This window comes from Pristis pectinata, chromosome 17 (assembly GCF_009764475.1).
Source record: "Pristis pectinata isolate sPriPec2 chromosome 17, sPriPec2.1.pri, whole genome shotgun sequence".
NCBI lineage: Eukaryota > Metazoa > Chordata > Chondrichthyes > Rhinopristiformes > Pristidae > Pristis > Pristis pectinata.
The window spans coordinates 20647449-20675320 of NC_067421.1; the positions used below are offsets into that span (position 1 = coordinate 20647449).

Consider the following 27872-nt stretch of genomic DNA (forward strand, 5'->3'; position numbering starts at 1 on the left):
TTTCCTCCAGGTGGTCTGGTTTCCTCCCACACTCCAAAGACGTACAGGTTAGGAAATTGTGGGCATGCTATGTTGGCACCAGAAGCGTGGCAACACTTGCGGGCTGCGCCCAGAACATACTACGCAAAAGATGCATTTCACTGTGCGTTTCAATGTACATGTGACTAATAAAGACGTCTTATCTTATAAAAGTGTGAAGTCATCCATTTTGGTAATAAAAGAGGTGAAGTACTTTTTTAAATGATGAGAGTTTGAAAGTTATTGGTGTTCAGAGGGATCTTGGTGTCCTTGTGATGAATCACTTAATGTTAACAAGCAACTACAACCAGCAGGTAGGAAGGCAAATAGCCTGCTGGTCTTTTTAGGAAGAGGACCAGGGTACAAAAGTAGAGACATCTTTCTCCAATTACATGGGTCCTTCATGAGACCCAGCTGGAAAATTGTGAATGGGTGTGGTCTCATTGCCTAGGGAAGGACATACAAAGGTTTGTTATTCTTGGGATAGAGTGGTTTATCCTGTAAAAGATTAAGTAGTTTAGCCTTATAGTTTGTGGAGATTAGAAAAAGACACAACCTTATTAAAATATACAAAAATCTTACAGAGCTCAACAGGGATGATGTTTCTTCTGACCAGGGTGTCAAGAATTAAGTGTCACAATCTTAAACCAAGGGATCGGCCATTCAAGACAGGGATAAGAGAGTAGTGAATCCTTAGGATTATTTACTCAAGAGGTCTGTGGAGTCTCAATCAGTGAGTATATTCAAAATAGTGGTAAATAGATTTTTGGATTTTAAGGGGAAATCAAGGGATTGTGGGGTTACTACGGGAAAGTGGTGCTGAGGTAAAAGATCAGCCATGAACTTATTGAGGAACAGAACAGACTCAAGGGGCTGAATGGCTTACTCCTGCTTCTATTTCTTATGTTTTTGTGCGAGTATAGAACCCACTGAGGCAAAGAACAGATACATTTAAGGGTAATCTAGGTGTGTGCATGAAATAGTAGGAAATGCTGATAAGGTGTGATGAAATTCAATTGAATTTGTTGGGGTTGAATGTCTTATTTTTGTGAAGTATAAAATTATCAAACAGTTAGAAATATCAATTGAGGCAATGCAATTTAAGACTGAGGATGAGATCATACCATAGAAAAATACAGCACAATACAGGCCCTTCAGCCCACCATGTTGTGCTGACCATCTAACCACCCCTAAGACTATCTAACCCCTTCCTCCCACATATCCCTCTATTTTAAATTCCTCCCTATGCTTATCTAACAATCTCTTGAACTTGACCAACATATCAGCCTCCACCACCACCACCTCAGGCAGCGCATTCCATGCACCAACCACTCTCTGGGTGAAAAACCTCCTTCTGACATCTCTCTTGAACTTCCCACCCATTACCTTAAAACCATGCCCTCTTGTATTGAGCATTGGTGCCCTGGGAAAGAGGTGCTGGCTGTCCACTATCTATTCCTCTTAATATTTTGTATACTTCTATCATGTCTTCGCTCATCCTCCTTCTATCCAATGAGTAAAGCCCTAGCTCCTCTAGTCTCTCCTCATAATTCATACTCTCTAATCCAGGCAGCATCCTGGTAAATCTCCTCTGCACCCTCTCCAATGCCTCCACATCCTTCCCATAACGAGGTGACCAGAATTGGACACAGTACTCCAAGTGTGGTCTAACCAGAGTTTTGTAAAGCTGCATCATCACTTCGTGGCTCTTATGATTCCACGACTTATGAAAGCTAACGTCCCATAAGCTTTCTTAACTACCCTATCCACCTGTGTGGCAACTTTCAGTGATCTGTGGATATGAACCCCCAGATCCCTCTGCTCCTCCACACTGCCAAAAATCCTGCCATTAACCTTGTACTCCACCTTGGAGTTAGTCCTTCCAAAGTGTACCCCCTCACACTTCTCCAGATTGAACTCCATCTGCCACTTCTCAGCCCAGCTCTGCATCTTATCAATATCCCTCTGTAAGCTTCGACAGCCCTCCACACTATCCACAAGACCACCTATCTTTGTGTCGTCTGCAAACTTGCTAACCCACCCTTCCACCCCCTCATCTAAGTCATTAATAAATATCATGAAAAGTAGAGGTCCTAGAACCGATCCCTGCGGGACACCACTAGTCACAGCCCTCCAATCCGAATGCACTCCCTCCACCACAACCCTCTGCTTTCTACAGGCAAGCCAATTCTGAATCCACATGGCCAAGTCCCCCTGGGTCCCTTGGCCTCTGGCCTTCTGAATAAGCCTACCATGTGGAACCTTGTCAAACGCCTTACTAAAATCCATGTAGACCACATCTACTGCACTACCCTCAATCTTCCTGGTCACCTCCTCAAAGAACCCTATCAGGCTTGAGGCGAGATCTTCCCTTCACAAATTCATGCTGGCTGTCCCTAATTAGTCCATGTTTCTCCAAATGCTCATAGATCCTATCTCTTAGAATCCTTTCTAACAGCTTACCCACCACAGACGTAAGACTCACTGGTCTGTAATTCCCTGGACTATCCCTACTACATTTTTTGAATAAGGGGACAACATTTGCTGCCCTCCAATCCTCCGGTACCATTCCCATGGACGAGGACTCAAAGATCCTAGCCAACGGTTCAGCAATCTCCTCCCTCACCTCACACAGCAGCCTGGGGACTTATCTGTCCTAATATTTTTTAACAGCTCCAACACATCCTCTTGATATCTACATGCCCTAGAACATTCCCCTTACCAACACTGTCCTCAGCGTCATCAAGACCCCTTTCCTTGGTGAATACTGACGAGAAGTATTCATTGAGAACCTCACCCACTTCCACAGCTTCCAGGCACATCTTCCCACCTGTGTCTTTCATCGGACCAACCTTTACTCTAGCCATCCTTCTGCTCTTCACGTACGAGAAAAAAGCCTTGGGATTCTCCTTAACCCTACTCGCCAAAGCCTTTTCATGTCCCCTTGTTGCTCTCCTCAGCCTCTTCTTAAGTTCCTTCCTTGCTACTCTATATTCCTCACAAGCCGTATCTGATCTTTGCTGCTTACACCTTACGTATGCTGCCTTCTTCCTAACTAGTTGCTCTACCTCTCATCACCCATGGTTCCTTCACCCTGCCATTCCTTCTCTGCCTCACCGGTACAAATTTATCCCTAATATCCTGCAAGAGATCCCTGAACATCAACCACATCTCTATAGTACATTTCCCTTCAAAAATGTCATCCCAATTTACACTCTCAAGTTCTCACCTTAGAGCCTCATAATTCGCCTTTCCCCAATTAAATATCTTCCTGTCCTCTTTGCTCCTATCCCTGTCCATACAATGCTAAAGGTTATGGAGCAGTGGTCACTGTCCCCCAAATGCTCACCCACCGAGAGATCTGTCACCTGACCCGATTCATTACCTAAAACTAGATCTAATATGGCATTCCCTCTAGTCAGCCTGTCAACATACTGTGACAGGAATCAGTCCTGGACACACTTAAACTCTGCCCCATCGAAACCTTTGGCACTAAGCAGGTGCCAATCAATATTTAGGAAGTTGAAGTCTCCCATGATAATAACCCTGTTATTTTTGCACTCAGAACCTTTGGTTACCACATACTATTTGACTTGTATGTGATGCAAATTTTCTACATTGTTAAGATAAGAACACTCATGATTAAAGACAGTATTTTATAAGTTGCCATCTCCTCCAAATAAAAATGATTTCTCCTTTAAATGCTACAGCACTGAAAAATTAAGCTTACAAATACCTCAAAATGTATACTTTTAATTAGTTACATCATCAAAATTTATACATTTTTAAAAATACATCACAAACATTAATCACAAAAAAATTAACAGCACAGTCAAAACTTCAATTGTAAACAGATTGTGAAATAATTCAAGATTCATTCAATACCTGATGCATTAAACCATCACATTAGAAAAATTACCCATAAGTTCAGCATCAGTCACATAAGCAGCTTCAATTAGAATAAAAAAAATGCTTCTTGACTTATTGCAGCGCCAAGTGTTGTTTGCAACATCAGTCAGTTCCTGTGCCTTACTTTTCAGTACTCTGGCTTTCTGATGTCAACACTTGGTATCATTGAATATTAATCATGTTACCTAACGGGAAGGTGGATTTATACAAAATATCCATTAAAAAAGGGAACATATCAAGGAATTAGGGAACGTGTAAGAGGAATAATATTGTGGGTGATTGACACTACTTAACAAAGTACCATGTATTTCAAAATTATCTACATGAATCACAAGGTGATTTAAGAATTTTAATACAAAGGTTCTTTTAAAGTGAGCAAGGTGTTCACTTTGTTGTCAAATGTTACTAGAATTTAGAAAGAAATGTGAAAAGCACCAGTGATCTTCTACATTACACACTGTCCCTAGAGATAGATAAATGGCCACATTTAGGAAATGTTAACAACAAATAATATCATCTCTTCAGTTTGGAAGTAGCTTATCTATGTGCCCATATAAACACCTGAAAATTGTTACATCAGAATGTTAGAAAAAGTGGAATTAATCCAACATTAATGGTGTATTCTTAAATGGGGTGTAATTAATCATTTGCTATATAATCCTTGTCCTGGGATCATCCATTGGGAACAGATTGACTTTTCCAAATGGCATGATGAAAATTATGTGATTTGGTTAAAGTGCAACCTGCTACTATATCTGGTAAACATCAATCTTTCCACAAGAATGGTTACACATTTGTTGATGGCTAAGATTTGAGGAAACACTGATGACTATATTGAATTTGTGCAGCCTTTACATCCAACTGGAATACAAGCACCCAAGTAAAGGAAGAGATCATCATTGTAAGGTGGAGACTTTTAGTGGAATCATAATCCTTGATTCCATGTACCGGATCAATGGAACTGTAAGAATTAAAGAGTAGAGTTATCTATTTCATCATAAAATCAATACAGCATTTATTCTTTGCCACTTGGTATATTGTGTGCATTGTAATCTTAGTGAAATCTAGGCAGATTAACAGGAATACCAGGTTGATCCAGTTCAGGAATTGTTTGAGCCTTGCACCAAAGCAGAACCAAACGAGGTGAAACAGACTTAGATAATGTAGGTTAAGATTTTATGTCATGGACAGCTAAAGTTTAGTTTCCTAGATACCTTAGCACTTCATAACAACCTGCTGGGTTCCCAGCGCACTGTCAATGCGACCACAGTGCTACTCTATTGACCTATCACAAGTTCCACCAGCTGCCTGCATTCATCTGCTGCACAGAACTCATGGTATCGGGGGAAGCGCGTTAGCATGGTTTGAAGACTGGTTTGTGCATAAAGACAGAGTCACAATAAACAGGTCTTTTTCAGGCTGGAAGGATGTTACTAGTGAAGTGCCCAAGGATCAGTTCTTGGCCCTCAATTATTTACTATTTCTATTAACTACTTGGAGGAGGCAGCAGAGTGTCGGGTGTCCAAGTTTGCCAACGACATGAAAATAGGTGGGAGAGCACGTTGCAATGAGCTTATTAGTATCCTGCAACTGGAAATGGACAGGTTAAGTGAGTGGGCAATAACTTGGCAACTGGAGTTTAACTTTGAGAAAGTGTGAGGTCATGCACTTTGGTACGAAATCTAAAGGCAGACTATTTTCTAAATGGAGAAAGATTGCAGATGAGCAAAGTGGAGAGGGATCTGGGTGTTATTGTGCACCAATCACAAAAAGTTAGCATACGGGTACAAGAGGGTTGGAGTTTAGAAATAGGCAAGTATTATTAGAATTGTACAGGTTTCTGGTGAGGCCACACCAGAGTACTATGCATGGTTTTGGTCCCCTTATCTAAGAAAGGATATTCTGCATTAGAGGCAATCCAAAACATTCACTGGGATAATTCCTGGGCTGAGAGGATTGTCCTTTCATAAGAGGATAGAGAAATCAGATCTGTTGTCTTTGGAGTTTAGAAAAATGAGGAGTGATTTTATTGAAGGTCCTTAGGAGGCAAGACAGGGTAGACATCAACATGTTTCCACAAGTGGAAGAATCACTAAGTTACAAAATTAGAGGGCAAACAACCAAGGTGCGAAGGAACTTTTTTGGCAGAGGGTGGAGAATTGATGGCATGCTCTACCCTGGAGGGTTGAGGAAGGTAGATCATTGGGGATATTTAAAGAGGAAGTAGATAATCTTTTAAAGATTGGGAAATTGAGGGTTATGGAAAACCGGCATAGAAGAGGAGGCAAGGCCTGGGCAGATCAGCCATGATCATATTGAATGGTGGGGCAGGCCTGGGAGGCCGAGAGGCCTACTCAGAGTCATGCAGCAAGGAAACAGGCCATTTGGCCCAACATGTCCATGCTGGCCACTGGGCACCCATCTGTTTCAATCCCATCTTCCAGCACTTGGCCCATTGTCTTGTGTCCAGGCAATTCAAGTGCTCATCTAGACACTTCTTAAATCCTGACAGTGACTCTGCTTCCACCACGCTCTGGGTGAAAAAGGTTCCCCTCAGATCCCCTCTAACTCTCTTCCCCCTTATCCTAAATCTATATCCTCTAGTTTTATCTGCCTCCTGCAGTCTACCCTATCTATATCCCTCATAATTTTATACACCTCAATCGTGTCCCCTCTTAACCTCCTCCGCTCCGGGGAGGACAGAACACCTTTCCAGTCTCTCCTCATAATTGAAATGCTCCATGTTCCTGCTCCCATTTTCTTCTGTTCTTTGGTTTTGGCAGCCAGGTGTGAAAGGGAGCTTTGGTTTCCTCCCACATTGCAAGGGTTTGGTAGGTTAATTGGTGACTCTAAATTCACCATAAGTGTAGATGGGTGACGGGAGAATCGGAGGGGAGTTAATGGGCAGCTGAGCGTGGATAGGCGGCAAGGAAATAACATCAGGGAATGGGATTGCTCAGAGTTGGCCACAGACACGATGGGCTGAATGGCCTCCTCCTACGTGCTAAGGAAATACGAGGAGGCATATTCTTGGTGTGAGGGGACCACAGAGACAGAGGTTGCAAGAGAGGTTTCTATAACGGAGTAAGATGACACAAACAGTTTTGAATGCCTCTACTTGGCAGAAGCTGACAACTCAGGGCAGTGTTTGAGCCCACTGTCTGTTAGATGAAGTGTCTGTACCACAGTGTAGAGCTGTGCTCTCGGCAGCCAGCTCTGAAGGCTGTTATTCAAGGAGGATTATTCCAGCAACTGGAGAATCTTGCTACTTGGCTGCACTAGAGGTGCCGAGATCACTCTCTGAGAGTGGTAGCAGCACAGAATAAACCTCAGACTAGAAATCTGAGAGTGATCATCACCTTGACTTCATGGCCAAAACAGTCCAGGAATGGACTGTACTTCAGGTCTTGGCAGATCACATAACTCAATGCAGAAAAAGAGTGCACAGTGAGTGTCATCCCTTTAAATAGTACCGTTTCAGGTGAATTGGCGTTAGTAAAACCTGGTTGCTCTGTAAGTAAATAAGAACCGCTGCTTTTTGGATCAAGATGGGGAGGGACAATATTTAGGTATTGCACTATTCTTGATGGTATTTGGGGTGTTTAATGCAAAAATTTTCCTGTGACAACAAGGGGTTGAATTTTCTGCTGGGCATGAGTGGCCCAGAAATTGTTGCTATCCTGTTCTACTCTCAATTCAGCCTATTTTCAACTGCACAGCATTGTTCTTTTATTGCAGATGTGCAAAGGAATTTCTAGGCCAATATCTTATCGTAAAAGTTAAGAAAATAAACTCTGAACCAGAGAATGAGGTGTGACTGAAAGTTTGGTCAAAACCAGAAGATTTTGACTTAAATTTGGCATCCATTCACTAACACTTTAAACTTAAGGTTTTCATCTTCATATTCAAACCCCTCTGTGGCCTTGCCCTCTCTCAGTATCCTCCTCTGGTTCTATAACTCTCTGATCCACATTGTCTTGATCCCATTGCTCCAGCCTTTGCTGTGCATTCAGTTGTCAGGACCACAGGCTCTGGAATTCCTTCCCTAAACCTCCTTTCCTTGAAGGCCCATAAAAACCCAGAGCTTTACACAGGTTCAGTCATGCCTCCTCACACCTCTTTTAGAGCATAGAATAGTACAGCACAGTATGGGCCCTTCAGCCCACAACGTTGTGCCAATCTATAGAAACCTCCTCCATGATCAATCTGACCTTCCCTCCAACACAGCCCATAACCCTCCATTTTTCTTACATCCACTTACGTATCTCAGAGTCTTTTGAATGTCCCTGTTGTATCAGCCTCTACCACCACCACCGGCAGTGCATTCCAGGCACCCACCACTCTGTGCAAAAAAACCTACCTCTGACATCTCCCCCAAGCTTTCCTCCTCAAACTGATGTCCTCTGGTATTGGCCATTGCCGTCCTGGGGAAAAGGTGCTGGCTGTCCACTCTGTCTATGCCCCTCAATCTTATACAGCTCTGTCAAGTCGCCTCTCATCCTGCGTCGTTCCAAAGAGAAAAGCCCTAGCTTGCTCAACCTTTCCCCATAAAACATGCTCTCCAATCCAGGCAGTATCCTGGTAAATCTCCTCTGCATCCTCTCTAAAGCTTCCACATCCTTCCTATAATGAGATGACCAAAACTGAACACCATTAAGTGTGGTCTAATTGTTTTAGAGTTGCAACATTACCTCGCGCCTCTTGAACTCAATCCCCTGACTAATGAAGGCCAGCACACCATACACCTTCTTAACCACCCTATCAACTTGTGCTGCAACTTTGAGGGGTCTATAGACTTGGACCCCAAGATCCCTCTGTTCCTCCACACTGCTCAGAATCCTGCCATTAACCTTATACTCTGCCTTCAAGATCATTCTTCCAAAGTGTATCACTTCACACTTTTCCAGACTGATGTTCATCTGCCACTTCTCCACCCAACTCTACATCCTGTCTATATCCTCTTGTAACCCTTGACAACCCTCTACACTATCCACAACACCTCCAAACTTCATGTCATCTGCAAACTTACTAACACACCCCTCCACTTCCTTGTCCAGGTCACTTATAAAAATCACAAAGAGCAGGAGTCCCAGAACAGATCCCTGCAGAACACCACTGGTCACCAACTGCCAAGTAGAATACTCTCTATCTACTACCACCCTCTGCCTTCTGTGGGCAAGCCGATTCTGAATCCATGCAGTCAAGTGTCCATGGATGCCATGGCTCATGACTTTTTGGATGAGCCTACCATGGAGAACCTTGTCAATTGCCTTACTAAAGTCCATATACACCACATCCACCGCTCTACCTTCAATTTGTTTTGTCAGCTCCTCGAAAAACTCAATTAGGCTTGTGAGGCCCGACCTGCCCCTCACAAAGCCATGCTAGCTATCCCTAATAAGACTATGCTTCTCCAAATGTTTGTAAATCCTGTCCCTAAGAATCCTCTCCAATAGATTGCCCACCACTGACATAATCCCTATTAATTTTCTTGAACAACATTTGCCACCCTCCAATCCCCTGGTATCACTCCTGCGGCCAGGGAGGATGCAAATATCAGTGTCAACACCCCAGCAATCTTTTCCCTTGCTTCCTGTAGTAACCTAGGGTATATCCCATTTGGCCCCGGAAACTTATCTATCCTAATGTTTTTCAGAAGCCCCAACACTACCTCTTTCTTAACCTCGACATGCTCCAGCAGTTTAGCCTGTTCTACGCTGACCTCGCATTCATCGAAGTCCCTCTCCCTAGTGAAAACTGAGGCAAAGTATTCATCAAGGACCTCCCCTACCTCCTCCGCCTCCAGGCACATTTCCCCCTTTATCCCTGAGCGGTCCTACCCTCACTCTAATTCATCCTCCTGTTCTTCACGTATGTGTAGAATGCCTTGGGGTTTTCCTTAATCCTGCTTGCCAAGGCCTTCTCATGTCCCCTTCTATAAGTCCCTTCTTAAGGTCCTTTCTGGCTATCTTATAATTCTCAAGAGCCCTGCCTGATTTTTGCTTCCTAAACCTTAAGTATACTTCCTTCTTCCTCTTGAAGAAATATTTCACCTCTGTCAACCATGGTTCCTTCGCCCTATCATCCTTTCCTTGTCTCAGTGGGACAAACCTATCCAGAACCCCTTGCAAGTGGTCCCTATTCCACATTTCTGCTGTGCATTTCCCTGAGAACATCTGTTCCCAATTTACACTCCCAAGTTCCTGCTTAACACCATCATAATTAGCTCTCCCCCAGTTAAATACTTTCCCATATCGTCTGCTCCTATCCTTGTCCATGGCTATGCTAAAGGTCAGGGAGTTGTGGTCACTATCTCTGAAATGCTCTCCCACTGAGAGGTCTGTCATCTGACCAGGTTCATTGCCTAGCACTAGATCCAGTATGACCTCTCCACTAGTCAGCCTGTCCACATACTGTGTCAGGAATCCTTCCTGGACACACCTAACAAATTCTGCCCCATCTAAGCCTTTTGCACTAAGGAGGTGCCAATCAATATTAGAGATGTTGAAGTCACCCATGACAACAATTGTGTTATTTTTGCACCTTTCCAAAATCCGCCGACTTATCTGCTCCTCTGTCTCGGTGGCTACTGGGGGGCCTATAGAATATTCCCAATAGAGTGATCGCTCCCTTCCTGTTTCTGACTTCCACCCACACTGACTCAGTAAACGATCCCTTCACGATGTCCTCCCTTTCTGCAGCTGTGATACTATCCCTGATTAACAATGGCACTCCCCACCCCCCTCTTTTACCTCCCTCCCTATCCCTTTTGAAATATCTAAACCCTGGAACATCAAGCAGTCAATCCTGCCCTTGTGACAACCAAGTTTCTGTAATGGCCACAACATCATAATTCCATGTACTGATTCATGGTCTAAGTTCATCACCCTTATTCTTAATATTTCTCGCATTAAATTAAACACATTTCAATCCATCCTTTTGACTGCATTTGTGCCCTATCCACTGCCTATCCTTCCTCACAGTCTCTCTGCACATTGCATCTACCTTTACACCAACTGCTCCATCATCTGACCAAACACTCTGGTTCCCATCCCCCTTCCAATCTAGTTTAAACCCACCCCAACAGCTCTAGCAAACCCGCCCACAAGGACATTGGTCCTTCCCGAGTTCAGGTGTAACCCGTCCCTTTTGTACAGGTCATTCATTGTACATAACTCTTTCGGTTAGTTCTTATTGCTGTCTGATTGAGATCTTGTGAAACCCCATGAGGTTTATTATGTTTTTAATTGACACTAAATTACTTTGTTATTTTGTTTTTTTAGAGGGGGATGTGGAGAAGTTTAAGAATTCCAGGCATGGAACCATGCAGTGGAAGACTTCTTGGCCAATGTTTGGAAGACCAGGAATGAAGAATAAAGGCATTGAGGTTAGAGTTTTGGTGCGGATTGATTTGAAAATGGGGTCACAGTGCCCAAAGAAGGCGACTGATTCAGTGAGTTATATCTGGGCCAGGGTTCATACTAGCTGAATCTGTGTTGTAACCAAAATAGTTATCAAGTTAGAGCAGAACTGCTGTCCTTCAGGGCATTAATCTGGAGCTATCCAGATAAGGCCTGTAAACCTCATCCACCAACAGCTGACTGTCAAATACAAGAAACTCATAAATATATATTTGACTGTCTGAAAGCAAATTAAATCAGGCAACAATCTCCAATGATGTTTACAATCATTAAATATACCATTGGCCCTTTCCCTGATCTTTGGTTACAAATACTCAATTACTGGCAACCAGAGGTTACTGAAAGCCTTTGGTGTTTTATTTAAGAAAATTGAACTTCAATTTTCTGTGATTTCCCCTTTATTTATTAGAAGCACCCAAAACATTTGTTGTTTCTTTTTCAATATTATGGTAGTTCTCAGCAGTTAGTCAATAGGTTGAGGTTACCTGTATAATAGACACATTCATCCCATCCAGCCTTCTGCCAGGCTGCGTTCCTTGTTTCATGCCTGGACTCAAGGTCTTTGTAAGCTGGAGTGATTAACAACATGGGAAAAAGAAAATAGCTATTATTTGTTCATTGTTCACACCAATTTTGAAAGATTTAGTATGACTAAGTAAGTTTGCATTGTACACATGATCAGGTGATGGAATTAAGAATTTATTAATAAAATATAGAAAGTTTTTATTATCTGGAATGCACAATATGAAAAAATGAATAAATACTTTTCAAAGGGGAACTGGACACATACTTAAAAGGAGGGATTTGCAAGCTTGTGGGGAAAAGGCAAAGCCAATTGGTTTCCAAAGACAGCAGGGGCCCAGTGGGCCAATTGACTTTCCTTCTTACCGCATAACCTGTTGACTTACTACAATGTTCTGGGGCAGTGCAAGGAATACATTCAATCACGTCATCAACCCATGTAGTAATTTAACCTCAGTCAGTTCGTGTGTGGATTATTTGATATCTCAACAGTAGAACTGGTCAAAACTAACAATTGTGCTTACTACTGCCATATCAATTTATTGGAAAGGATGTCGAGAAATTGAATATTTGATTCAGTCAGATCAATAATACCTTAAACATTCAGCAGTAGAAGACTACTTCCCAGAAGGAGGTTTCAATTTACTGCTCAAGTATAATGTAATTGGACATCTGGTCTGCTCATCCACAATGTCTGTTATGTGTTTGGGAGGCAGACTGAAAATTTAACCCAAACACTATTGTAAGATATTTCATTTAACGTACCCCAAATGTGATGCACTACATAGAGGTCACCGACCAGTGAAAAGAATCCACCAACAGCTTCATTGTTTTCCTGGCGGAATCGAATAGCTCTTGCCCTGAAGACAATCAAAGGTGGACAATTATTTAAAAAAAAGTGAAAGTTGCGTTAACTTTTGTCCTGTTCTTGTATTGATTGTTGGTGAATTATGCCATAAAAAAAGATGGGATGAATTCTTTTTGTTAATGGTTTACAATCATTTCTCAGGTCTTCGACCTGAAACATTAGCTCTGTTTCTCTTACCACAGATGCGGCCTGACCTGCTGAGTGTTTCCAGCATTTTCTATTTTTATATTTCCAGCATCTGCAGCCTTTTGGATTCAATATAGGCAATGGGCTTCAGAGATTTGGAGGTTATTACACCTTACAGGAGAACTGGGATTTTTGAATCTGGAAACATTAATAGTAACACTGAGGGTTTCAGCAACAGACGAGTTGAGGCGGGATGTGACATTACAGAACTGGAGGGCTGGTGTACAGTCAGAAGCTCATCTGAGGTTCAATATGAACAAAAGTGCACCTTCAACAATACTGCACTCCACAAGAGGGCTTATGACACTGAGCACTTCTCCACTAACTATTCAAGTAAGCCTCTCCACTGCTCTGTGTTGTCAAGCTGCTTATCCAACTTACATTCTTGGACTGCTTCGAACCAAGCATTAAGAAAATCAAAGACACCTGTTTAGCATGTGCCACCTTGGCACTAATCCAACTCCCATTTACCTATAAGCTTACCATCTAAAAGTTCACTTGAGTGGTAAAGTTTATTTCACGATAATTTCACTCACCTCTGCCCCTCCCTCAGTCTGTCCCATTCTGAAATTGCCTTTGTCACCGATAGACTCAGTTATACAAAATATTTTTGTTACCAACAACCCAACTTCTACCTTGCGAAACATCAGCTCACCTAAAACTGTGTGCATGCAACCCATCTCACATCAAATTCTGCTTACCTATCATCCCGATCCTAGTTCACCTAAACTGGCTCGCAGTAACTAACTAAATGTCACTCCATCCTTTCCGGATCTGGCTTATATTCTATGCTTCTCACTTGCCACTGACAACCATGACTTCAGCCACTGAAACCCCAGAGTTTGTAATTCCCTCCCTAAAGTCTATTGCCTTTAAGTTCTCTTCAAGATTTTCCTTTAAAACACAAGTTTGTAATCCCCACTTTAGCGCATAATTTAACTTATTTCCAATTATGCCCCTGTGAAGCTCTTTAATATTTTACTATATTTAATTAAAATAATTTTCTAAATGCAAAGTAAGATACAGCATCTACCAATTTCAGTAAATCCTTCTGTGGTCACACAAATGCACAAAAGATATAAAAATGAAAATAAAGCTCCATAACAGAAACAAATTCCAGTTTTAAAATGGAAACAAATACCATTATTCCAAAGCTGGTCTTAATTACAAGTCAATGTGTAACATAAATTGATGAAGCTTATGAGTAATAGTAAGTGTTTTTGCAACTAAAAGAATCAGAAAGAATAAAGGCACAAGTTAGGTGCTCATGATGCAACCAATAGACTTAAAACCATTTCTCATATGGATAGCTTTCAGATAGAATTGTTGATTACGGTAGCTTAACTGACAAAAAAAGTAAATCAAATCAGAAGAGGAAAAATAACCACCAGGGTGCACATTATAGTGTACCAGGGGAAAAACAAAACAGGGAAGAACTGAAGGTTGTTCTTTATCATTTTAAAGGCCCTTACGTTCTGCTCAATGGTTCTCACTACTGACAAAGAAACCTGGTTATAAAGATTGAGCAAACTCTGCAGCATGGATTTTCTCTTTTCTGATGTGACTTGTAGTCTAATGCTTTCTAAAGGGGATCTGTGATGTTCAGCCAGTGATGTCAATAAGTTGACTGCTCAGCTAATCAGATTAAACAAATTAAAATAGTTTAATGAAAATGAAATAAAGACTAGGAAAAGCATGTGGAATTAAAGGGCCTGAAATTGAATATCATGGTTAAAAAATAATATAATTATCTTAGAAGCCTGGAATTTCCAAATGCCATTGTGAGGGAATGAGCATTTACAGATTGAACACTCAGGGTCTAAGAGGTTATTAACCATGTCTTAGCACACAATTATAAACACGATGTGTCTCATTTAACAAGGCTTAATATTTTCAATAGTATTTATCATGAGACTTGTAAATAAAGAGCTGAAGTTCAAATCAAATGACTCATTCTGCTTGATTACATCTGCAAAGAATGGAATGGAATCTTCTGTTTGAGGGTGTGGCCATGAAATTGGGCAATATAGGGTGGATTTCCCAGGTATGTTGAGTGCTTAGTGGGTTGCAGAAAACAAAACACACCCAAACCAAAGGAATATTGAATAGACAGTTGGTGATATCAATCTTTAGATAAAGATGTTTGGTGCCAGCCCTGTCAAAGCACTTCTCAAAGATCCAGCTGACATGAAGTGTTAGCACTTTCAGGAAACAAAGTATTTAGAAGCAGGAAGACCATACCCACTCACCACCCCTTTCCCCACTTGATGCCCTCAAGCTGCAGGCATTTTTGTTCATTCCTGCATTTATGCCAGGGTTGGCTGGGCTCTGGGCCAGATTCAAAAAGGCACAGCAAGAGGTGTGGAGATTCCACGGTTTCAGTTTTCAACCATTTGTCAACAGGCTCAGGGAACATGGGCGTAGCCCAAATCTTACTGCTGCATTCAATGAAGGTCACCACCAACATCCAGGGGTCTGTTCTCTGCCTCACATCTCAGCCACACCATACCCTTCTCCTGCCTCCTATTCCAGAATCGACAGTGGGGGTCCAGATACAGCAAATGTGCTACTTTACACAACTTGGACCTGCAGGCCTTCCCCAAATAAAAGTAGTCAGATTTTCCCTTCTGTTCAGCAAATAAACTAATGTCCAAGTCTGTGTGCCCATTTAAAACAACAGTTCTGTAGCAGCATAGGGTGAAAAATTTTGGGTGACCTTTCTCCCCCAAACAGACTAATTACATCAGCAAGCTGCAGTGCAGAGGTCAGTGTTTTCCTGACTTTAACACCTGTGCATCACAACATGGAAGACAGGAATGTGCTGGAAGACAGATGCTGACACATTTGACCTCCCACTTCACTGCTTGACTCAGCACCAAGTCTAGGGATGAGGCTCAGTTATAGTCCAAATCCTTTCATTTGAATGGCTGCAGGAATAGTGCAGGGAGAGTTCTCTGGGAACAGTCTGGGATGTGCACAATTCAGCCTTTTAACTCTGTTATAGTCTCTCCTCAGATGCTGCCCAGCCTGCTGAATATTTCAAGCATATTCTGTTCCATTTCAGATATCCAGCATCTACAGTGTTTTACTTTTTGATCATTTCCTCCATGGTGTGAATGCATTTACAAGGCTGGAAGTCAGTTGCATTGTAGCTCTTGTTACCAATACATGGTCTCTTTACTGGTATTGTAAGATTTATATAAACTGCTTAGATCCTTCATCTAAAAATGTAAGGCTTCACCGACAGTCACTTGCCATCTTCAACAAAAATATTTCATAGCGAATGTGAATACCACAGAGATGGTCTTTCTACTAAGCCAGCAGAGAAAACATGATACGATTTCTTAAAAAAACAATAATATATTGATTGATGCATTTATTCCACAGGGTTCTACCTGTCTCCCAGAGGAGACCGATAGGATCTCTATAGAGATTCATTCCCATCTTTTCCTATTTAACTGTGTTGATATGGTTTAAACGCAATTTGTGCAGTGTGTATACCAATTGAAACTGGATCCCAAGTGAGACAACATTGCAAATATTATCCAGAATCATGATGCCACATCTATTACAAGAGCAACTGGAATGGCTGAAGAGCAGCAATTTATCAATTTATTTCATTATTCTTGCAGAATCAACATTGTGGGAAAAGCGCAGTAATAGAATTCAAATTTGTGACTGATCTTCCTGAGAGCTGCAGAAGTGCATTTGATAAAGTTTTATATTTTACCTATATGAGAGACATTATTTAAATATACAAGAAAATAGCACCAGGAGTGGACCATCAGGCCTGCCCCACCATTCAATATGATCATGGCTGACCTTTGCTGGCATCAATTCCTCTCCTGTGTCATTTCTCCACACCCTTCTGTTCCTATCAAATATTTATCCATCTCCACTTTAAATACTTTTAATAATTCAGCTTCCACTGACCACCAGGGCAGAGGATTCCAGAGCTTCACCACACTCCACTAGAAGAAATTTTCTATGTACTTCATTTTTAAATGATCGGCCCCTTATGTTGTAGTTATGTCCCCTTGTCTGAGGCTCTCCCAATAGTGAAAACATTTACCCTGTCAAAAAACAAACTGCTGGAGGAACTCAGCAGGTCAGGCAGCATCTGTGGAGGGAAATGGACAGCTGACGTTTTGATTGAGACCCTTCGTCTGGAATGGAAGAGTAGAGGGTAGATAGCCAGTATAAAGAGGTGAAGGGAAGGGATGGAGCAAGAGCTGGCTAGATGGGTGGATCGAGGTACAGGGGGTGATAGGCAGATATACCGATAGAGGCTAGAGGTAACAAAGGGTTGCAAATGGAATCTGATAGGAAACCCTAACCCCTACCATAAACCTACCCTGTTAAGTGCCTTTACGATCATATTGCTGAACTCCAAGGAATACAGACCCAAGTTTAATCTCCCTTGCTGGGCAACTCTCTCATCCCAGGTATTAGCCTAGTAAATCTCCTTTGCACTGCCTTCAATGTTATTATATCTTTATCTATACTTACTCTTAATGTTACTATATCTTTAAAAGACATTTTACATTCCTGGGTTGGCTAATCCAAAACTGGAAAATTATCAGCTGTAATATTAGAAGAATTGGTTGCAAAATTTCTCCCGATTTTTGAAAGTTTACAGCAGCAGGTGTAACCTGTTAGGCAACAATTCCATATCACTGATCCATTTAATTGTGTATTCATTTATAAAACCATAAAGTATTGCCAGAACAGTGTAGGCAGTGAGCAGAGGAGTAGTATCTGAACATGACTTGTGTGAAATGTGATACGGGTAGCAAAGTTTTGGATAATCTCAAGCATGTGGAGGACAGGAAATGGGAGAACAGCAAAGGGAACAACGGAAAGAGTTAAGTCCAGAGGTAACTAAGGTTGGATGAAGGGTTCAGCTGATCCAGGAGAAGAGTCAGGCAGAGTTGAAGAAGTGAACTGGAATACCCTCAGCAGGAAGAGGGGAATAGGTCATTAGGGAACACAATTTGGACCCCAATACCAACCTTCATTGCCTTGCAATTTAATCTGTACTGCTTTTCATCCTATCCCTTATATTATTTTCTCTTTCCCGATATTATCTCTGATATTTATAACTTATTTTCACTAACTTTTTCCAGTTCCATTGAAGATGAACTTGAAATATTAACTGTTCCTCTCCACAGATGCGACCTGACCTGCAAGCAATTCTAACATTTACTGTTTTCTATTTTAGATTTTGCATGTGCAGTATTTTTCTCATGTATGCAATTCAAATATTAATATATTTTTTTCAGCCACATTTCTCGCCTTCTATGGTGAAGATACGAGCTGTATACAGTGACAGGTAAAAAAAAGTGTTGGTATCTCTCTGCAGCTTCATGGTAATTCTACTCCTGAACTTCAACACTGAGAACCATTAGATTATCTGACCATTGGAAGGACACAATTGAGCTAATCCTTCATTACTAACAGCTTTGGCTGTTGAAAAATACATCTCTGGATATTTATTAGTGATCAGAATCCTGGATTTTTTTGTGCTTTTGTTGAACTAAACAGTTTATTTGGTCATTTTCATGATGCTGTTGCTGGGAGCTTAATGCTAGCAAACCAGTTGCTGTGATTCCTAGACTGCAGCAACAACTACACTTCAATAGGTAGTCATTAGGCTGTAAAGCACATTAGGTTATCCTGAGATTGTTGAAAGGCATCATACATTGGCATCATGCATCATATAAATATATGCATCATCCTACAAGTATTTGTGTATTTAACCACTGTTATGGTACATTTCACTCTTCTATCATATGCAACCTCTGTTTTACATGTTATGTTGTTACTGGGAGTTCATTCCACCATTGCTAAGCATTCTTGACCAAGTGGCCATTAATAACAGGCAAATCTCAACAATAGCGATCTATTTTCTGTGATGGAAAATCCCACTTGACCCCATTCTGATGTTATCAGAAGGGCATTGTCCAACAGTGTTTAGGAGCAAAATGCCAAAACAGATGTGTCATTTTCTAACCTAGTGTGAAACACTGAACAGCAATACTTATTTGCTACATTGGCTGTGACCAACTGTGCAGACTGGAATGGAAACTATGTCATTCAATTACTTACTTAGAATTTATTTTACTTAACTGCCATAGATTATTTCATAGAGAGAAAACAGAGAGTAGGTCTACAGCCAAAGTCATCACAAGTTAAAACAATTTTTGGAGTATCTTCTAAAAATGCTTTTACATTAATAAAAACCAAACTGCTCCCTTTTATTGCTCCGGTTTAGGATTCATTACAAGTGCATTCCAAGGCTGAAGATCAAACAGGATTTTCCACTGCTCTATGAACTACTCATTGTAATCTTTTCCAGGTCTTTGTTGAATGTACTTAATGAAACATTGTTATTTTTGGTCTTTTTATTCCAGTTCCATACCCTCTAGTCTCAGAAGGCAGTTAGTTGACTTGGTGACTTGGCACAGCTCAGTAACCAATATCCCTTCCAAATGGACAAGAATGTAGCCTAGTTTCTGGCAAAGTCTGAAAGTAAGAACTCAAGTACCTAATTTGTGATACTAGTGTGCAGTGTGGTGCACCTACAGATGACTATATTCCTTCTATATGGTGTAATATAAATAACTATTTTCTTCCAGGCATATAGTGCTATCTGATAGTGAGGATCAAAATAGCGTCAGATATATTCCCCATAGAAGAGCTACTTACAAAGAATTGGGGGAGCATCGAGGGCAATTGCAGACTTGGATTAAAGGAGTGGAGTGTGTGTTTACTTACGCCATCATCAGTGGTGATTCTATCTGTAGCTTATAACGGTTTAGGATCTCAAAGGTTTTTAGTATTTCATTGCATTTCATGGCAGAGAATATAACTCTAGGATTTATTTAGTGGTACTTTACAGGAATATAAATTGTATAAGGCATTGCATAATAAAAGAGCTGACATATTTATGGAATTAAGACCAGGAAGTTGGAACTTCATTATATTAAGCCTTACAAGAATTCTAAAATGTTTTCCCTCTCCACGTTAAAGTGCTTGTAGAGCATTTTATACCAATTTAAAAAAAATGTGGGCATTGTAAAAACCTTAAACAATAAACTGCAGAACTACACATCATTTTGAAATGAAATTAGACAACACAAGAACAGCTTTCCAATGTTGCCCATTGTATTTTAATACTCCTGAATGACCTTAGAATTTTTTTAGAACAAGTCATTCATGCTGAAATTAGATCTGTTAAATTTGACACATATCTCAGCTCAATGTCAAACAACAATAGAACACACTGAGGTTTTAATAGGCCTGTAAACACTTACTTACCAGTTGTTACCCCATTCAATCATGGTCCCCGGCTGGAAGGTAAAGAAATGCATAAGACATTAGATTAACTGCATGGTTGATAATTGTTGCAATAAATAAATCCTGTAACATATTTGAATGTTCAAAAGGCCTTGGATATGATACCACATATTAAAGAGAGAATAGTAGTCATATATGTCAAAGGTAAAGATAATACTCAGGTTGGCAGCTAAAGGGATCAAGATGGGGACCTCCCTTTTAACCAGTTGATATGTTGGACTACAGAATTAGAAACAGAATTTCAAAATTTGCTGATGGCAATAAATTAGGGGGGTACAGTTATAGCCAAACAGAAGAAGCCTTTAATGAAGACACAAGAGATTGCAGATGCTGGAATCTGGAGCAAAAACAAACCTGAAGGAACTCAGTGGGTCAGGCACCAGTACTTTAATGAACTTAAAGAATGGGTATGCAATCAGCAAATGGATTTCAATACACAAGCATGAGGTGATACAGCTTGCTACGAAGGATAACGAAGCAATGTGCTAGTTATAAGTAATCCAAATGTGGTAGGAAACTTAGAAATCTGCAAATCCACACCGAGGGATTCATTGATGCTTGGTGCATCTGCTGCAAAGGCTGTTTGGGGAAAGGTCACAGTTTTAGGGCCTCGCCTCATTACTCACGTCAAAAACCTCTGCAAAGCCATGGAAATTATGTAAAAGAAATATCATATCATGCTGTGATAGGTGAATCTTGTAACTAAATGGAGTGCTCTGTCTTGTCATATGAATTTAATATGCTCTGTTTTATATGTACAAATTTTTTAAAAACAAAATCTGGGAATGCAAATTGCTTAAAGTAATGACACAGATTAATGGTATGAGAAATGCGAACATGGTATAGGGATATACTTCCGGGGGATAGGATTGTAGAAAAAGGTTATTTTAAACCTTGTTTGGTATTTTGGTCTAAACCAAATAAAGTACTCTGTATATTATGGTCTTCATATTGTAAAAAGGATATTGAAGCACTGAAGGTGCAAAAGTCACAATGATATATGAATGATGCCAGCACTGAGAGGTTATACCAACCAGGAAAGCTAAAACTGGATGAAGCTCTCTTTAGAAAAATGGAGTGAAGAGGTCAATAAATTCATGAAGCTTTACTAGTCAAACAACTGGATGGGCAGGTTGTCTTACGAGGAAACGCTAGATAGACTAGACAAGGGACTTGAAAGGTCCATAAATTCATGAAGGGACTTGAAAGGGTAGGTGTAGGAAGATGTTTCCAGTTGTGGATGAGAAAAGAACAAGAGGCCATAGCTAAAGAATACTCTCCAGTGAATGCAAGGAGATATTCAGGACACGCTCCATCCATGGTGGTTAGAGTACTGAAATCTCTACCACAGAGATAGCTGAGATGAAAGGCAGAGATGTATTTATAAGAGGAACCTGGATAACTGCTGAAAGAAAAGAAATAGAAGGATTTTCATTGATGCGAGGATCAGAGATCCAAAGACTCACCACCCTTTCAGAGAATGAATTTCACCACATCAGTGTCTTAAATGGGCGACCCCTTACCTTTACAGTTACCCCAGTTCTAAATTTCCCCACATGAGGAAATATCCTTTATACATCCACCCTGTTAAGACCCCTCAGGATCTTGCATGTTTTAATCACTTGCAAATTCCAGCAAATACAAGTCCTGCCTATCCAACCTTTCCTCATAAGACAACCTGCCATCTGGTAGTTTGTCTAGTAAAGCTTCTCCAAACTGCTTCCAACACATTCACATCCTTCCATAAAGAAGACCAATACTAAATACAGTACTTTGGATGTGGTCTCAACTATAGTAAAGCACAACTGCCTATCTTTGTATTTAATTTCCCAGCAATAAACAACATTCTGTTAGCTTTCCTCCTTACCTGCAGTACCTCCAAATCAGATTTCTGCAAATCACGCACCAGAACATCCAGATCCCTCGATGCCTCAAAGCTCTGTAGTCCCTCCCCATTTGGATTATATGATTGTTTTTAAATGCTCTTGCCAAAATAGAGAATTTCACATTTTCCCACATTGCCAGAGCTTTGCCCACTTAACTATCCATACCACTTTGTAGTCTCCCTATGTCCTCTTCACAACTTACTTTCCTACCTTTCTTTGTGTCATCAGCAAATTTAGCAACCAAACCATGGTGCCTTTATCCAAGCCATTTGTACAAGTTGTAAAAAGTTGAGGCTCTAGCACTGATTTTTGTGTACACTCCTCACTACATCTTGCCAACTGGAGAAGTATCTATTTTTGCCTGCTCTCTGTTTCCTGTCTGCTATCCATGCTGATGCAAGAGACTGCAGATGCTGGAACCCAGAGCAACACACAAAGGTGCTGGAGGAACTCAGTGGGTCGAGCAGCATCTGTGGGAGGAAAGTAATTGTCGATGTGTGGGGTCGAAACCCTGCATCAGGACTAAATGTGGAGAACGGAGATGGCCAGTATTAAGAGAGGGGGAGTGGTGAAACAGGGACCAGAGGTGATTGATGAACCATTGGGGTGGGGGGGGGGGGGGGCAAAGAGATCAGTCTAGGTAGGGGATGGATTTGGGAGAGAGGCAGGTGGATGATAGCTGGAGGCAGACAAAACAAAAGGCAGATGGAGCCAGATGTGGGAAGGGGAGGATGAAGGGTGAGGAAAGCTTTTATGTTACCTCCCACACTGAACTTAGTTATGGTGATTTGACTGAATGTAACTGGTTAGCCTTTTTCTCACTGAGGATGGTCACTCTGCTTCATTTTTGAGGGGTTTCCAAGTGGAATTCAACATCATGCAATAATCAATGAACATGCCTACTTCTGACCAATGTCGGAAGGAAGATCATTGATGCAGCAACTGGAGGTGATTTGATCCAGGACACCATTGGTTGGAATTTTTGCCATAATGCTCTGGGACTGAGGTGTTTGGCATCCAACAAACACAACCATCTTCCTTTGTGGTGAGCCAATGAAGTATTTTCCTCATTTGTTTCATTTTTCACAGGGAGTTCTGATGCCATTTACGACTGAATGTGCATTGATGCCACGTGCAGTCACTCATGCCTCACCTCTGGAATAAATTTGTTTGGTCCAAACTGCATACTGGTAAGCAAGTAATCAGTGAATTAAGTGATACTTGATAGCACTGTTGACAACTCCTTCCAGCACTTTGCTGACAATTGAGAGCAGATTTATTGGGTAGTAACGAGCCAGATTGGATTTGTCCTGCTTTTTGCATACAAGACATACCTGGACACGTTGTCATGTAGATGCCAGTGTTGTAATGGTACTGGAATTGCTTGAATAGAGGTATCACAAATTCTAGAGTGCAAATCGTTAAAACCACAACAGTGTCTGATCCCACAGTCTTTACTGTATTCAATGACCTTGAATATTTTTGAAGAACGCGGGAACCAAATCAGCTAAAGAGTGGCTTCTGTGATGATGGGGACATTCAGAGTTTCACAGTCCTGATTAAAAACACGTTTTATTGCCCATTCTCATGGTCAGAGCTGAGTATAAGGTGCATTTTTTTTGTTTGCAGATCTTTAATAAATTTTTGGTTATGAGTACAGTTTTTTCCTTTTATGCCCTTTGTACCACAAATTATTTCCAGTGTGGATCTGCTCCTAGACCTGTTATCAGCAGGTGGCTTGTCAGTTGCCACAGTACACAGAAATTCAACCCTTGGCTTTGAGCCTTCAGTGGTGTATTTTTCTACAACATACTCCCCCCTTTGTTATGTACCCCCAAATCTCATAAGTAATTTGACAATTCATTATTTCCCAAAATTCTTTCCTTCTCCACTGTTACTAAGATTTCTTTAAGGAAATATGGCTTTTTATTTATTGATCTTCTAAAATAGTACGATCAAATTAGGAATCAAATGAAGTTTATTCCCATGGGACGATATTGAATGCAGAGTGAGAGGGTTCTGCAGAGGAGTCAATAAAAAAAAGGAATGACCTATCCCTAGTCACCCTCAGAGGGGGAGATTGGAAAGGTAACAAATATACATCCATGCAAAAGCTATATTTGAAGACACAAAACGGTGCTACATCACAATTGTATCCGCTGTAGAATTTCAGCATCATTCCAGCAGAATGATATCTTGCTTTTACAGGCATTTCCTTATGTTCAACTGATTTGCTTACTTAGAGGTTGGGAGTCTCTTTAGAACTGCTCCTTTCCCACCACAAAAATTTGCTGGTTGGAAACTATTCATGCAATCTAAGGAAACTCAGAATCTTACCACCTAGAGGAAGCTATTCAGCCCATTGGATTTTGGCCTGTTCCCTGAATTAGCTAACCGTGCCATGCCTTTGAAAACTACTGCGTATTACTATGAGAAATTGGACACAAAATTATCCACTAGAGCAATCTACCTTTAAGTAGTATGTCCTCAGCTCATATATATTAGGTCCTGGCCTTGGAAGTGGTTCATTCCAGAAACTGAATTCCAAGAGTATTTGATTCTTACGAGCCAGCAACATCTTGCTCCTTTCCTTTCGGAATTCCAGATATTCCTGAAAGTATCGAAAAATATAGACACCAGATCAGCTGCAATCTTACTGAATGTTGGAGGAGGCACTTGGCACAATGTGGCCTCCTCCTGCTTCAAATTCTTAAGTCTCTTTCAAAACAGTCTATGATTCAAAACCTGTCCTGAGGAGTCAAATCCTGATTCCCAAAAATAAGTATACTGGAAGGAGTTACAAGGTTTCCAGTGCATAGACAATTACACCAGTCTTTTCAGACAAAAAACTAATTGCATTTATTTATTTGTTGACAAGCTGAATGGCAGACTCAAAGAGCTTGCAAAGGGGTATAGATTGGTTCAGTGAGTAGGCAAGGAGTTGGCAGTTGGAGTATAATTTTGCAAGATGTCAGATTATGGAAGATTGAAAAAACAAATTATTATTTACTGCAACTAATAATTGTTGTGGTATAAAGGGATCTGGAGGGGCTGTAGTACATGAAACAAAAAATTTAGCATATAGCTACAGCAAGGAATTAGGAAGGTTAATAGAATGTTGCTAAGGGATTGGAGTACAAAAGTAGGGAAATATTGATGTAACTTTACAGGAGGCGATACCTGGAGTATTGTTTACAGTTTTGGTCTTCATATTTAAGGAATGATGTACTTGCATTGGAGGCAGTGCAGAGAAAAGTCACAAGAATGATTGCTGGGATGATGGCCTTGGTGCATGAAGAAAGATTGAGTAGGTTGGGCCTGTATTCATTGGAGTTTAGAAGAACAAGAGATGACCTCACTGAAACAATGTTTTGAGGGGGCTTGACAGAATGAATGTTGAGAGGATGTTTCCCCTAGTGGGGTTCTCTAGAACTAGGGGGCATAGATTCAGAAAAAGGGGTTACCCATATGTGACAGGGATCAGGAGGAACAACTTCTCTCAGGTGATGATCTTTAGTGTTCTCTATCCCAGGGAACATTGATGGCAGAGTCATTGAATAAATTCAAGATGGAGACTTACAGACATTTAAATACCATGGGGTATTGGAAGACACAAATAAGGGGTGTTGAGATCAAGATCAGCCCCAAGCTTATTTAATGGTGCACCAGGCTAGAGGGCCCAATTAACTTACTCATGCCTCCGTAACCCAAACAGTTTGCATGTTGGAAATGTGGCTGTGAACTGAGTTCTCAGGCGGCAGAAGATCTCTGCAGCTCTGCAGCAGCCACCAAGTCCAGCTCAAATGCTCGCTCGTACGTACGGGCTGTATACAAGTCAGGCGTTCGTAACCTGGAGAGGATCTCTGCTTATTAGAACATAAGTACCTGCACAGCTTGCTGTCAACTCTGCAATCCAAACCAAATTTAATTATTTCATGCTTCATAATTAAGAGATTTCTTTCATCTATTACCTTATTTTGTTTTAGCTTCTCCATTGCATCTGTCATAGCAGGATAACCACCAGAAAACCTCCATAAATGCACTGTCCAAAATAAAAAGATGACAAAATTGCAGACTTCACAAAAACGATGATTCTGCACGAAAGACAAAATCTGTATATTTTCACCAATAAATTATATGCCACAGGCATTTTGGTCTCATGATAATAGTGAAACTTTATTCACGCTAATACAATGTAAAAGCCAAAATAATGCTGATGATGGAAATGTGAATATCGGATCAGGCAGATTCTATGGAGAAAAACAGCTGAGGTTTCAAGTCTCCAACCTGTTTTCCCCTCCACAGAAGCACGCTGTTTAGATATGATACAATGGATCCTCCACTATACATAATTGGCACCAGGTAACAAATTGCTTAAAAACATCAAGGAATGCATTGAGTGATCACCTCTGGACGCAACAGCCTCAAGCAATTCTTATGGGGAGGTGGAGGTGTGGCGTTCACTCTTCATTAAGGTTAAGTACAATTCATTAAACAGAGTTGTACTTACTTCTGTATGTCCGATTCCACTGAACTTGGAACCAAACATGTGGAGCGGAGCATTTAACTCTAACAACCAAGATTCTAAAAGGCCCATTTAGTCAGAAGACAAAATGCATACTTATATACATTTGAATGCAGTGAGTATTCTGCACATAAATGCATTTCTTTTTCTAAATTAGGAAACCAAAGAGAATGGGTCAGCCATATGTCAGTAAGCAGAGTTCGATTCAAATGAGTACTCCTTCCACAGAGTTCAGAACGCAGAATTTGGCAAGTGGGAGATTTGGTGCAATGAGGGAAGAGGTGCTTTACAAAACAAGGAACAGTCTGAGAGAAATGAACAGGGAAGCCCAAGAGCAGAGGTTCAATGGCATTAATTTAAAATAATACTTTAAACAAGATACTAATTGGCTTCTGAAGGAGGCAACAGAATATTTTGTAAGATTGAGGACGGGCAGCTGAGACCTGCTGCTTACAATTCCTGCACCATGTGGGAACTGCAGGGAACTGCATTTGCCTCAAGGAAGTACATCTGTTGGAGTGGTTCTGGTATTTGAGCTAGAGTTCAGGGTTTCCAAAGTTTGGGAAGTATTTGCGGTCACCGCAAAACGTCAGGAAGAATGGCAGCTTCCTGATCTTACGTTCCAAGAGGGAACTACCCAACAGGCAAAGTTCAAGATAGTAAAAGAGAAGCAAAAGCAGGATGTTCAGGGGTTAGGAAGCTCCTGTAGTGTTTGTTGAATTGTACAAACATCCAAATCGTGGGAAAGTGATATAGAAGCAAACTTGCAGGGAAGTTACAGGGATGTGCAATATCTTTCAAGTGGTGATATTGTTAGACCTTAATGCCCAAATGTCAATTGGACCAATGTTAGAGTAAAGGGAATAGAAAAGAATGTATTGCTGAAATGTGCTCAGGAGAATTATTTTTGACCAGTACATTCTTGGTCTAACCAGGAAGAAGGCATTGCCTGAGTGAAGGCAAGTGAATCAAGTGGGTGGTAAAGAAGGTGGATGGCATACTTTCCTTCATTGGTCAGGGCACTGAGTATAAAAGTTGGGATGTCATGTTGCAGCTGTTTAAAAGCTTGGTAAAGGCCACATTTGGAAATACTGTGCACAGTTCTGGTCACCACATTACAGGAAAGATATGGGGGCTTTAGAGAGGGCGTAGAAGAGATTCACCAGGATGTTGCCTAG

The 27872-nt window shown here is 41.0% G+C and overlaps 1 protein-coding gene across 1 annotated transcript in view; it reads right to left on the reverse strand.

Annotated features, from left to right (window-relative positions):
* Positions 1-3751: 3751 nt before the first annotated feature.
* nipsnap1 (nipsnap homolog 1 (C. elegans)) overlaps positions 3752-27872 on the reverse strand; it is a 33292-nt gene continuing 9171 nt past the window's right edge. Inside the window, exons 5-10 of the mRNA XM_052032087.1 lie at positions 26141-26211; positions 24640-24780; positions 20245-20276; positions 12636-12730; positions 11834-11917; positions 3752-4888 (exon numbers count right to left, since the gene is read on the reverse strand). Coding sequence (XP_051888047.1) covers positions 4824-4888; positions 11834-11917; positions 12636-12730; positions 20245-20276; positions 24640-24780; positions 26141-26211 — 488 coding nt within the window. The 3' untranslated portion in view covers positions 3752-4823. The remainder of the gene's footprint in view (positions 4889-11833; positions 11918-12635; positions 12731-20244; positions 20277-24639; positions 24781-26140; positions 26212-27872) is intronic.